At 42.3% G+C, this 14,257-nt stretch overlaps 1 protein-coding gene across 1 annotated transcript in view; it reads right to left on the bottom strand.

The window, feature by feature from the left end:
* Positions 1–1,698: 1,698 nt before the first annotated feature.
* TMC3 (transmembrane channel like 3) overlaps positions 1,699–14,257 on the bottom strand; it is a 50,083-nt gene continuing 37,524 nt past the window's right edge. Inside the window, exons 16-22 of the mRNA XM_007945095.2 lie at positions 13,800–13,928; positions 9,840–9,950; positions 8,614–8,739; positions 7,245–7,323; positions 6,364–6,406; positions 4,455–4,710; positions 1,699–2,536 (exon numbers count right to left, since the gene is read on the bottom strand). Coding sequence (XP_007943286.1) covers positions 1,699–2,536; positions 4,455–4,710; positions 6,364–6,406; positions 7,245–7,323; positions 8,614–8,739; positions 9,840–9,950; positions 13,800–13,928 — 1,582 coding nt within the window. The remainder of the gene's footprint in view (positions 2,537–4,454; positions 4,711–6,363; positions 6,407–7,244; positions 7,324–8,613; positions 8,740–9,839; positions 9,951–13,799; positions 13,929–14,257) is intronic.

Genomic DNA, 14,257 nt, shown 5'->3' on the forward strand with positions numbered 1-14,257 from the left:
CTACAGGCACAGTCCTATAACACAGAAGGTTAACTGTAGTGTCTACCTTTCTACACGATTGGGCCAAATTATGGGCATGTGATTGTAGCCAGACCAATTACAGACCTTCCCAGGAATTTATATATTCTAAAATGAAGAGTAACAACTCTTCTCTTTCCTCTGGGTTCATTCTCTGGATGGTGTAAACCTGGCATTCTCTGTGGCTGGAAATTCCTCTTTCACCTACCATCTGGAGGAAGCCTGTTGGCCACAGGATAAATGAGGTCGATAAACACAGAAGTAGAGGCAAAAGGTGAAAAGACAGAGAATCCTAAAGATATTTGTCTCCCTGGCTCCAGTTGAACTTGAAGCTAGTTTGATTCCCTGTCCTTCTTAAGTGAGCCAATAAATTCCCTTAGGGATTTTTTCACTTCCAGTCTAAGCATACCGACTGATTAATATAAATATACAGGCCAGTAAACAGAGTATAGCAAGCTTTTGATAAATTTTAATTACCCTATCATTGCTAGATTGATTATTCATACAGATGAAGCATAGTGAAGTCTTTAAGGGCAGCCACCTAATTTCCAGGTACTTTATTATGTATGAATGGGAGCTCTGGTGGCGTTGTACCTAAGGCATTTGACTGCTAACCAGCCACTCATCGGAAGGAAAGTTGGGCAATTAACTTCTGTGGTGATACTGCCTCGGAAAATTAAGGAGCGGTTGAGTTGGATCCGACTCGATGGCAGTGAGTTTGGTTTCATTACGTATGAATGGCTGAATTCTGTAAGTTGAAAGGGCACGTAGCAATATATATAGTTCACTCATATTGAGAACACGTGCAGACCTGTCAGGGTAGGTGTGATAGCTGGAGCTGTGTGTCAACTTGGCTGGAACACAATTCTGAGTGGTTTAAGCAGTTGTTATGTGGGTTATTCCCATGATGGAATCAGATATATATGTTTTGAGCAGCCAACTGGTTGAAAGGGAGTTTCCCGAGGGGTGTGGCCTGCTTCCAATATATTTATGGACATCCTGGGAAAAAGAGACACTCTTCTGTGGTTTGGGATCCTGTTGTGCTGCCTACAATTGTCTGTGAGAGAACAATCCACCATTCGGCCTGGAGATCTTGGATTCATCACTTGTTGGAGTCAACAGCTGGTGCACTGCCTGCCAACCTTGAGCTCGTCAGCCCCTGCAGCTGCGTGAGTCAGGAAAAGCCTCCAGCTTGACATTCAATCCAAGAACTTGGGACTTGCCAGCTTCTATAAGTGTGTGAGCCATTTTCCTAAGAAAAATTTCTCTCTCTATATAAGCTTTACTGGTTTTGCTTCTCTAGAGAACCCAGCCTAACACGGTAGGTCTCTTTGATCTGGATGAGAGGCCTGGCTTGCCTGTGATTTGTGGGCACCTCAAATGAAGGCAAAAGACTGAAGTTTTCTTGAGGTGATTATGGTCTAATATGCTAGAGATGCTGCTGTGTGTTGGACAGGTACTTGTGTATGGTTGCTCTAAATACACAGTTGTAGCTATGTGAGTGTCAGGACCTCAGCCAGCAGTTGACATGAGTGAACTTGCCCCATATAGTCTGTAACTCTGGCCAGGTATGTTTATCTCTCTTTCCAGAAGGGGAGGGACCATGCACTGAATGTGTTTTGGGGAAACGCCAGTACTCCAATACGGGCCTGTCTCTATGAATGGGATACCATTTTACCCCTAGACATTTGAACAAATCAGGTCATTCAGATCTGTGGTCAGCTCCTGCCTAGCTTTGGCCTTCCTCCTGCCAATTTGGCCCACAGATCTTGGGATCTTGGCATGGGTATGGATGACTTGGAGGTACTGGTCAGTGCTGCTGTTCTGTTGGTCGCTACTGGATGCTGCCGACATGGAATCAGATTCTGTGAGGGATGGCTCAAACTTGGGCTTACCTTTAGGCTTCAGAGGGTGCTGTGGGTATTGCCGAGGGCGTGGCTTTTTCTGAACATACATTGACCTGTCTCGTTGACCCTCAAAACCATCATTCCAAGACTTGCAGTGCCTCCTTTCCTGGTTCTCAGAAGCCAGGCTCTTACTTTCTGACCTTTCACCAATATAAAAATGAGAAGCCCAGTAGAGGTCTGTAAGGGAATGTGGGTGTAAAGACTGCTTGGTCAAATCTCTCCTCAGTATCTCCTCTTCTTCTTCACTGAACTGTGGAGAGTGAGCTTGGTGGGGGGCCCAGCGCCCATACTGTTGCATGTTTCTGGGATACATCTCCACAGTATCACTTGAGGTATCTCTCTTGAAATGTCTTTCTGACCAAAAGGCTGGATGGGATTTTTTGTAAGAGTCACGTTCATTAATGATATAGTATCTGGGGGTGTGGGGTTGATGACCATGTGCCACAAAGGCTGAGGTCCCTGGTCTGTGGAGAAGAGGGTTGCTTTTCTGAAAGTCTCTTCGGAAAACAGGTTCAGAGTGAACATCTTCCATGTGCTTCTTAAACATCACAGGGCTGCAGGATCTGTTCTTGTGAATGTCACCTGTACTTGCACTAGGACCACATGGATACCTATAAAGACAGATATGATTAAGAAACCATGGTCTAGTACTGTGAGCTAAGTTAGCAGTTCCATCAGTGTTTTCATCAAAGTGGGTTCCAAAGTTGCTAGGAATTGAATCGTGTCCCTCTCTAAAATATGTTTGGGAATCCTAACCTCTATGCTTGTGGATGTAATCCTATTTGAGAATAGATTTCTTTCTTTGTTTGTTATGTTAATGAGGCCATATCAGTGTAGGGTGCATTTTAAGCCAATCATCTTTGAGATATAAAAATAGCAGATTAGGAACAGAAGAAAGCAAGACAGATGGGGGAGAATAGATGCCATACCCCAAGAAGATCTCTAAGGAAGTGAGGAAAAGAAGCTGTAAAGAGATGAGGACATTCTCCCAGAACCAAAAGAGAAAGAAAACCTTCCTCCAGAGCTAGTGTCCTGAATTCAAACATTTAGCCTCCTAAACTGTGAGAACATAAATTTCTGTTTGTTAATGCTACCCACTTGTGGTATTTCTCTTATAGTAGGACTAACAAGTTAAGACAGAACTGTTGGTGGGCGTTTTGTGAACTGTGTGCACAGACACATTTGGGGAGCTAGGCTAAACATGTTCCTTTACTGCAGGAATTCTCAGAGACCTTAACATAATGAGGTGCACTGCAACTGTCCAAGAAGGGTATAGGGTATAGGTGTTTTGCTAATATGTTTCATCATAGAGGGCTATGTTTGTCCAGAAGCACACAGTGGGTCAAATGTTTGTGCAGCACATGTTGGAAACACTGCTCCTTCTTATCCCTGCTAAGCAGCTGTCCAGGCACTTCTCTGAGTTTCCTCTGGGTGGAGCTATAACTGTTGGAAAGTTTTTCCCTATAAATACTTGAGTCTCTCCAGTGGCCCTGGTTGACCCCTAGGGCCTATGCAGGAGTGTTTGAATCCCTCCTCCTTCTGAAGAGCACACAGAGAAGTGAAAACAACTCCACGTCTTCTGTGAACAACTCCAGTTCTTCTACCTAACCATAGGGCAAGATTTCAAGTTCTTTGCCATTTTAGTTATTGTTTTTTAAATACCCCAAAATCAAGAACCAAAAATCTCCTTGTTTTATGTACATCGCTTTCAGAGTGTTACACTCAGATCTAACTATAATTCTCCTTAAGAGTCTGAGCCAGTGCAGGTCTGTTCCCTCCATCCTTCTGGATGCTGTGCCTACATTAAAGGGATGCAGAATTCTGCTGCTTTCTTATACATCGTAAGTTACGACTGGAACAGTTGACCCCAATTGCCAAAATCATGATGATCTTGCCAAGAACATGACCAGCCTGGAGCTAAAATATGAAAGATCTTGCCAACAGTATGCCAATAATATGGAGCTAAAAAGTAAAAGATAAAAGAGATAGTGTATTTTCCTAGGCTGTAGAAATACACACCCTAGGTTGGCAGGAGCATTTGATGACAAGTTATATGGTAGAGAGACTGGAAGGAAGAATTTGTTTTGTTGGATACATTTTGCCCCCCTTGTTGTTAGGTGCTGTCAAATGGATTCCAACTCATGGTAACTTATGTGACAGAATAGAATTGCCTCATTGGGTTTCCTAGGCTGTAATTTTTATGGGAGCAGATCACCAGGTCTTTCTCCCATGGAGTTGCTGGATAGGCTTGAACTGCCAACCTTCAGTTAGCAGCTGAGCACTTAATCATTGCACCTTCAGGGATCCTTTTGATCTCCCTACCTAATCCCATTTCTTCTCAGTACCAAGTGTCACAATATGTCTCATGGCCTTCTGGAAGAAATGGAATTTAAAGATCTTGGCCTCTTGAAACTGCTCAGGTCTGCAAATCCCCTAAAGCTCTTTACCCTATATTCCTAGGCCTTTGGCTATCACTGGCATCATGTTCAAGGCACCCAGATTTCCAGCTGTGTTGCAGTTAAGCCTCACCTGTGAGTATTATGTTCCTGCCTGGATTTGGGAATGCCAGGAAGAGGTGAGCTGAGACTCTTGTGCCCTGCCCTGGAGCTCTGGGGCATGGATTGGCTGATGGTCTCTATCTTGCCACTCTTGCAGTTTGGTGAGTCAAAATTGACCACGTTGCCATTGTTTTGTGGTGTCGCTGACTGAGTGGAGTACAGGTGACTGACATTATTACTGTCCTTTGGAAGACCCTTGATGCTTTCCTCCTGGGTCTGGATTCTGGCTGCAAGTGGAGGGAGGACTTGTGAGAAGACCAGCTCCAATGGTATGACATATTCAGCATGATTTAACTGTAAGACTTTTGTGTATACTTGCAAATACAAATAATTCATAATCCAAATCATTTCATCACAGAAAGTTGGACCTGAAAGGGACTATAAACTTACAGAACAAATCAAAACCCAAACCCGTTGCTGTCGAGTCAACTCCAACTAATGGTGACCTCAAGTGCTGCAAGTAGAACGGCATTCTGTAGGATTTTCTTGGCTGTAATCTTTACGGAAGCAGATTGTCAGGCCTTTCTTTTGTGGCACCACAGGGTGGATCCAGACCACAACCTTTTGGTTATTTGCACCGCCCAGCAACCTGAGAAGGACTATACCAAAACAAAACCAAACTCACTGCCCTCAAGTTGGATCTGACTCATAGTGACCCCTCCTTGGGTTTCCGAGGCAGTATCACTACGGAAGTAGATTGTCCAACCTTCCTTCCGAGGAGTGGCTGGTGGGTTTGAACCACCAGCCTTCTGGTTAGCAGTCAAATGCCTTAGGCACTATGCCAAAAGAGGAATCAATTGAATCCTAAGGCTTTATGGTGCACCTTCTGATATCTCCATAAAGCAGAGCATGGTATTCAGCAGTTTTGGGGTTCTGATTCTTTATTTCTACAATGGGCATAATAAAGTTCATATGAAAGTTATGACTTTTTGGAAACAGTTCATGCATCATTCTGAAAAAAATGATGTGGCTTTGGACTGAGAAAATCAACACTGGACAATGCTATTGTTACCCTGAGAAAGTCTATGTGGACCCTAGTTTTTGAAGGTGACCAGACCTAAGCTTAATTATACTCACTTGGCAAGTAATACTTGATTCTTAGAATGAGTTTTATAGCAAGAGAAGTCTCCTCCTATAGTGTTGTTATTTGCCCTTGAGTTGGACCTGACTCATAGTGCCCTCCTTGGTTTTCCAAGGCAGTATCATAGGGAAGTAGATTGCCCAACCTTCCTTCTGAGGAGTGGCTGGTGGGTTTGAAACTCCAGCCTTCTGGTTAGCAGTCAAGTGCCTTAGGCACTCCTCCTGTAGTGTTGTTGTTGTTATGTGCCATGGAGTAGGACCCAGCTCATAGCGACCCCTCCTTGGGTTTCCAAGGCAGTATCACTACAGAAGTAGATTGCCCCATCTTCCTTCCAAGAAGTGGCTGGTGGGTTTGAACCACTAACCTTCTGGTTAGCAGTCAAGTGCCTCAGGCACTATGCTACCAGAGCTCCTTCCTCCTATGTTGTTGTTGTTATGTGTCATTGAGTTGACCCCAACTCATAGCAACCTCTCCTTGGGTTTCTGAGGCCTTCCTCCTATAGTAGCTTTCATTTATTGATTTCTCTCTCAAAAGCTAAGTAGGAAAGGCAGAATGCTTGGGCCATGATTCTTACTCAAAACAATACCCTAGAGGGTAATAGGTCCATTCTAATTAGCTTGGTATTAAAACAGCTCCATTTAGCTTCAGCTGCCCTCTTTGGTCCTATTCCCATTTCCTCTGGGCAAAGTTACAACTCTGTTTGCACCTCCCAGGCACTCAATAGTTTACTTTAAACAGCTATGTTTTTAAATGCCCACCAACTGAGATGTCAGATCTCTGCATGCTATTGTACACTTACCTTCTGCCATTTGGGCAACCTTTTTCTTATCTTCAGATCTTGCCTAAAATGGAAATGATAATCATGTTTGTTTTGGATTTAGCTCTGGTAGCATAGTGCCTAAGGCACTTGATTGCTAACCAGAAGGCTGGTGGTTCAAACCCACCAGCCACTCCTCGGAAGGAAGGTTGGGCAATCTACTTCTGTAGTTATACTGCTTCAGAAACCCAAGGAGGGGTCACTATGAGTCGGGTCTGACTGGACGGCACATAACAATGACAACAACAACAGTAACAAACAGAGCGCTCTAGGCTCAGCCTAGCTATTTGAAAGAATAAATGCAGATATCTGAAGGCGAAGTTTTATACCTAACCACAACAAAACACACAAAAAAAGAGACTGCCATTGAGTTGATTCCAACTCATAGTGACCCTCTAGGACAGAACAGAACTGCCCTATACAGGTTTCCAAGGCTGTAAATCTTTATGGAAGCAGACTACCATATCTTTCTCCTATGGAGTGGCTGGTGGTTCAAACCACCGACCTTTTGATTAGTAGCCGAATGTTTTAACCACTGTGCCACCAGAGCTCCCCCTTGCACAATCCTCACTCACTGTCATAGAGTTGATTTTGAGTCATAGCAACCCCCATTGGGTTCTGAGACTGTAATTCTTTACAGAAGTAGATTGCCCAATCTTCCTTCCACAGAGCGGCTGGTGGATGTGAACCTCTGACTTTCTGGTTAGCAGCCAAATGCCTCCTTATCCACTATGCCACCAGAACTCCTGAGAAATGGCTAAAAGTCTAGATAACTGGAAACTATGACTTCATTTGTGGTTCCACACTGGTAAGATCTCTGTCATGCAGCTGAGACACAATTGCAAAAATTACATGATACTTGCGTTTTGGATCTGCATTTTGAGTTGATGGTTGCTGAGCTTTAATGATCTTGCAATACTCTGCAGGTAATAGATCAGCATGCTAGGACAGACAATACAAAATAGTACACATCAGCTGGGGTTTTGGCTTTTCAGGCCATGACCCCAGTTCAGATGGTTGTCAGAAACAAGAGGCTCCATGTGGGCCATCCACTGACCCCTCCCCCAAGGACAAAATGTCTCAGTGAGTTCTCAAGCTGCAGAGCACTGGGAAGAGGCTGCTTTCCTTTTCTTTTTCTTCCTTTTCACAGCAACCTCCACTGACCTGCACCTGGAGTTCTAGTTTAGCAATAAGGAAGGAGTGAAGATGGGAGAAACATTTTTCAATGTATCAAGCTGGTTTCTTTTATTTTTTCCTCTAAACACAAATAAGGAAAAGCCACACTCAGCTGAGTTGGGAAATTCATTTTCCAGATTACTTAAATTTCTGCGGAAGTAGATTGCCCAAACTTCCTTCTGAGGAGTGGCCCAGAAGTCTGGTGGGTTTGAACCACCAGTCTTCTGGTTAGCAGTGAAGTACCTTAGGAACTTCGCTACCAGAGCTCCCTCCTCCTATGGTAGTTTTCATTTATTGGAGCTCTGGTAGCATAGTGGCTAAGACACTTGCCTGCTCACCAGAAGGCTGGCGGTTCAAACCCACCAGCACTCCTCGGAAGGAAGGTTGGGCAATCCTACTTCCATAGTGATACTGCCTCGGAAACCCAAGGAGGGGTCGCTATGAGTCAGGGCTGACTCGACGGCACATAACAACAACAACAACAACTCAAAAGCTAAGCTACCCCTTGTGGTCCAGTCAATTCTGATGCATGGCCACCCCATGTGTTAGAGTATACTGCTCCATAGGATTTTCTTGACTGTGAACTTTATGGAAGCAGAACTCTAGGCCTTTGATCCAAGGTGCCACTAACAAACAAACAAAAACCGCTAACCAAACCAAAAAACCACCAGGTGGATTCAAATTGCTTAGTAGTTGAGTGCAAATTGCTTGTACTACCTAGAGACCTTTCTGGAGAATAAGATAATGATAACAATGATACTCAACTCCAGTATCAGTAATTGATCAGATATTGTTGATGAATCAGTAAGTACCCTAATGGGAGTAGAGGACTCACTCCCCTCTTCCTCTCTGAGACCTAGAGCTCCTTGGTCTAGTGGCTTGTTGCTCTGGTCTATGAGTCACAGTCCTTGCTTATGTCATCCGGCTCTGTGAATGCTTTTTGAATGAATAATAATAATGTATTAAATTTATGTCGTTATTACAAAGCCATTTCCTTGTTAGCTGAGCATATGGAAGTCCCCAGCCCTGGACTGGAACTCTGGGTGTTGTACTCACAAAAGCAGCAGCACAGCGGGCAGGATAACCACAGGGCTGCTGATGTAGCCAACCACGGTGCCAAACCATGCAGGAAAGTCATTCTCAATTGTTTCTGACACAATGTCATAAATTTTCTCTTGTCCACTGTGGGAAGAGAAACATGATGCCAGACTTTGTTGCATTTGGCAGAGAGATGCTGCCAAACATCCCCCAATGGCTAGAAGCCTAGAGTACATTCCTCAAAGTCAGTGACAAAACTAGAGTAAATAATTGAATGTAAAAGACAATTAACATTCTTCAGAGGATTTCATCCAGAGTATTCATCTAATTAATATATAGATCTCAAGGTGGGGTCAGCTCTGGTGGCGCAGTGCCTAAGGCATTTGGCTGCTAATCAAAAGGCTGGTGGTTCAAACTCATCAGCAGCTCCAGGGGAGGAGGATGAGGCAATCTATTTCTCTAAAGATTTACAGACTTAGAAACCCAGTGAGGGTTGCTATGAGTTGGAATCAACTCGATGGCTGTGGGCTTGGCTTGAGGCTATGATGGGGTCAGTATTCACATTGTGTGTGTATGTATATATGGAAGTATGGGTATTTTAATAGTATACACAAAGATAGACTCTCGATGTTACATACATGTTTGTATCAGTGTTAGGCAGAGGAGAATTCAGCAGGAGTATTTCCACAAAGCTGATTGAATGAATGAATGAACATTGCATAATTGTATATGCTGTTGTTAGGTGCTGTTGAGTTGATTTTCATCTCATAGAGATCCCATATGACAGAGCAGAATTGTCCCATAGAGTTACCTAGATTGTAATCTTTATAGGAAGGAGCTCTGGTGGTGTTGAAGTTAAAGCATTAGACTGCTAGCCAAAAGGTCAGCGTTTTGGACCTACCAGCCACCCTGAGGGAGATAGATGAGTCAGTCTGCTTCTGTAAAGATTTACAGCCTTGGAAACCCTATGGGGCAGTTCTAGTCTGTCCTATGGGGTCGCTATGAGTTGGAATCAACTCGGTGCAGTGGGTAATGGGAATCTTTATGGGAGCATATCTGGAGGTCTTTCTCCTACAGAGCCTTTGGGTAGGTTTGAACTGCCAACCTTTTAGGTAGCAGCTGAGTGTTTAACTTTTGCATCACCAAGACTCCTTATATTTATATACAAATGAATATATTTATAAAATTTACATATTTATATAATGATATAACCAGGCAAAGATGATTGAACTAAAATAACTTACCTGAATGGCCCACAATTTAGAGATGGCTTGTATCGGACAATAGCAAAAATGGTTGGCAGCATGCAGAGGAATAGCATGAACAGGAGCATTGACAAGTAGAAGTTGTTGGATCTACAGAGAAACCATGTGTTGAGTTCATGTTTTGGCCAATTGCCAAGAATGTAAATATGGAAGGAACAAACACAAAAATGGTTGCCTTGACTCTCTGCAAACAGAAAATTCCTCCTCCCATTGCTACCTATAATGGATTTGGGTCCAAGGGTCATATGCTCTTAGGGACTTTATAGATAATCCAGGCCAACCTAAGATGGGCATAGATTTATCATCCAGCAAATCTAACTGATATTTGCTGAGCACCTCTTCACCCCAAATCTTTAGAAGGGCAAATGATCCTCTATATCCATGGCTGTCACCCAAGGAGCTCAATTCACAGAAAAATCTTAGGATTTTTGCCCCACTCACTCAGTCCCTACCAATGATTTCCTCTTCTGTTCCTAGCCTTGAATTCATCTTATATTTGGGGATGGTTTGACTCCTTGGATTATGATTCTTGACTTTCTTTATTGGGTGTGGTTTGCATGTTACTACTTACTCTCTTCTCTTGAGTGCTCAGGTAAATGTCCTGCCTAATTAAGCTCTAGTCTTTGGTTCCTGAGCCCAAAGCTGGTATCAGTGCTCTTGGCTGTCCAGACATCCCCTGAAGGTGGCTCAGGCAAGGCTGCATACACAGTACTGGAAATAGATTGAGTTGGGAGCTGTGAAATCAATCCAGGGACTCTTATCTAGCTCTGTCTCTCTTTTTCTCTTTTCTTTTAATGAAATAGACTAGATAGATTCATGGTGCTCTGGTGGTGTAGTGGTTAAGGCATTTGGCTGCTAATGAAAAGGTCGGTGGTTCAAATCCACAGCTGCTCTGTGGACAAAGATGAAGCAGTCTGTTTCCATAAAGATTTACACCCTTGGAAACCCAGTGGGGCCACTATGAGTTGCAATGGACTTGATGGCAGTGAGTTTGGTTTTTTTGAGATGAGATTAGTCTAGACTGGATTAGAAAAGAATAGAAAATATCAGAATTATAGAATGTCGTAACCACTACTTGTCTGTTAATTTTCCTTATGGTGGTGGCTTGCATATTGCTGTGATGCCAGAAGCTTTGCTACCAGCATTGCATATACCAGCAGGATCACCCAAGGTGGACATGTTTCAACAAAGCTTCCAGACCAAAATAAACCAGAAGGAGAACTTGGTGATCTACTTCTGAAAAAACTGGACAGTAAAAATCTTATGAATAGCAGTGGAATATTGTCTGATATACTGCCGGAAGGTAAGACCCTTAGGTTGTAAGGGTCTCAAAATACAACTGGGAAAGAGCCTCCTCAAATAGAGTTGACCTTAATGCATGGATGAAATAAAGCTTTCAGGACCTTCGTTTACTGATAGGACATGACTCAAAATGAGAAAAAAAATAGCTTTGAACATCCTTTGATAATTGGAATGTGGAATGTATAATGTATGAATCTAGGAAAATTGGAAGTTCTCAAAAATGAAATGGAATGCATGAAGAGCAATGTCTTAGGCATTAGTGAGCTGAAATGGACTGGTATTGGCATGTTGAATCAGATAATCATATGGTCTACGTGCTGGGAATGACAAATTGAAGAGAAATGGCATCACATTTATCATCAAAAAGAACATTTCAAGATGTACGCTGAAGTACAATGCAGTCAATCATAGGATAATATCCATATGCCTTCAAGGAAGATCAATTAATATGACAATTATTCAAATTTACACACCAACTGCTGATGTCAAAGTTTGAAATTGATTAAACCTGCAGTCAAAATGCATTGATAATTACTGGTGATTGGAATGTGAAAGTTGGAAACAAAGGATTAGTAGTTGGAAAATATGGGCTTGGTGATAGAAATGATGTCGAAGATTGAACAATAGAATTGGTCGATGTTCAAGCATTTCAGGAGGTAGCATATGATCAAGGGCCAGTGGTACTGAAGGAATAAGTAAAAGCCACACTGAAGGTGGAAAAACAAAACTCCAAGAATGACAGAACACCAATTGAGATGTTTCAACAAACAGATGCAATGCTGGAAGGACTCACTCATCTATGCCAAGAAATTCAGAAGATTGGCCAACCAACTAGAAGAGATTGATATTTGTGATGAAAGATAATCTAACAGACTGCAGAAATTATCAAAAATATAATTAATATCACATGCAAGTAAAATTTTACTGAGGATATTTCAAAAATGGTTATGGGAGTATATCAACAAGGAACTGCCAGAAATTCAAGTGGGATTCAGAAGAAGACATGGAACAAAGGGTATCACTGCTGATGTCAAATGGATCTTGGTTGAAAGCAGAGATTACTAAAAAGATATTTACCTGTGTTTTATTGATTATGCAAAAGCATTAGATTGTGTGCATCACAACAAATCAATGATAACATAGAGAGGAATGGAAATTCTAGAGCACTTTATTGTGTTCGTGTAGAACTACATAGAGCAAGATGCAGTGGTTTGAACAGAATAATGGGATACTGCATGGTTTAAAATCAGGAAAAGTGTGCATCAAGGTTGTATCCTTTCACTGTATTTATTCAATCTGTATTCTGAGCAAATAGGCTGAGAAGATGGACTGCATGAAGAAGAATACAACATCACCTATGATATGTACAAACTTACTTGCTGAAAGCAGAGGACTTGAAGCACTTACTGATGAAGATCGAAGACTATGCCTTCAGTATGAATTACTCCTCAACATAAAAAAAAAACACAAAAATCTTCACAACTGGACCAATAAGCAACATCATAATAAATAAAGATTAAAGTTGTCAAAGATTTAACTTTATTTGGATCTATCAACACCACAGAAGAGCAATGAAGAAAATGTAGAAATACATGAAGCAATGAAGAAATGAAGCTATGATGAAATCAAACAACATATTGCATTGTGCAAATATGCTGCAAAAGACCTCTTTAAAGTGTTAAAAAGCAAAGACACCACTTTGAGGACTAAGGTGCACCTGACTGAAGCCATGGTATTTTCAATAACCTCATATGCATGCAGAAGCTGGACAATGAACAAAGAAGATTGAAGAAAAAAATTGTTGTTGTTGTTTGCTGTCGAGTCAGCCCTGACTCATGGTGATCCCTCCTTGGTTTCTGAGGCAGTATCACTACAGAAGTAGATTGCCCAACCTTCCTTCTGAGGAGTGGCTGGTGGGTTTGAACCGCCAGCCTTCTGGTTAGCAATCAAGTGCCTTAGGCACTATGCTACCAGAGCTCCTCCTTTGAATTATGGTGTTTGTGAAGAATATTGAATGGACCTCCAGAAGAACAAACAAGACTGTCTCAGAAGTGCAGCCAGAATGCTCCTTAGAAGGGAGAATGGAGAGCCTTTGTCTCATGTACTTTGAACATGTTATCAAGAAGGACTGATCCCTAGAGAAGGACATCATGATTGGAAAAGTAGAGGGTCAGTGAAAAAGAGGAGGATTCTCAATAAGATGGATTGACATAGTGGCTGCACCAAAGGGCTCAAACACAGCAACAATTGTGAGGATGGCTCAGGACTAGGCAGTTTCATTCTGTTGTACATAGGGTCACTATGAGTCAGAACTGACTTGATGGCATCTAACAACAACAACAGAATGTAGTAAGTAGGTAAGTGTTAATTTGCAAATCTTTCTCTCTTTCTCTATATATAGATACACTCATACAAAACACAAACACATATATATACCAATAATCAGTTGACTTAATGATGACCTATGTGTCTCCGAGTAACATTGTGTTCCGTTGGGTGATAATTTTGGAATTAAATTGCCAGGCTTTCTTGTGAGGTGCCTCCTGGTGAACTTGAATCTCTAATCTGTTAGTTAACAGCTGAGTGTGTTAACCATTTGCACCACCCAAAGACTAAGCAGAACTTATTTTAACTTACCTGGATGCTCGAAATACTTGTTGGTGGGGCACATTGCAGGTCAGGACAGCCCAGCTTCTCAGGTACATGAGCCCAATCAGTTTGAGAACATTGAATGCTGGAAGACATGGGGAGAAGAAGGCCCCCATCCTGGAACCACAAAGGAGGGTCAGGTTAGCATTTGTTCTCTTTCTGTGTGACTCCCAGTGCTATGGTCCAGAAGTCCCATGGAGGAACATGGTTCTGAGAACTTGGGATTTGCACCCTATGCTTACAGATCTGAAAAAGCCCTGTGAAGATCTGACAGCTCAACTTTCATCTTCTGGAAATAAGACAAGTTACTTCTGCAGATGAATAGTGATCTTATTGTTAAATATCCATTTTGCAAAGGAATACTAAGTGTTTGTGTCTCTCTTTACACTTAGCAAAATTGAGGAGGCAAGTAATGTGTGGGGCAATTGCCAAACTTTGCCTGACTC

This window comes from Orycteropus afer, unplaced genomic scaffold (assembly GCF_000298275.1).
Source record: "Orycteropus afer afer isolate SDZICR_OR568_19922 unplaced genomic scaffold, OryAfe1.0 scaffold00132, whole genome shotgun sequence".
NCBI classification, from domain to species: Eukaryota; Metazoa; Chordata; class Mammalia; order Tubulidentata; family Orycteropodidae; genus Orycteropus; species Orycteropus afer.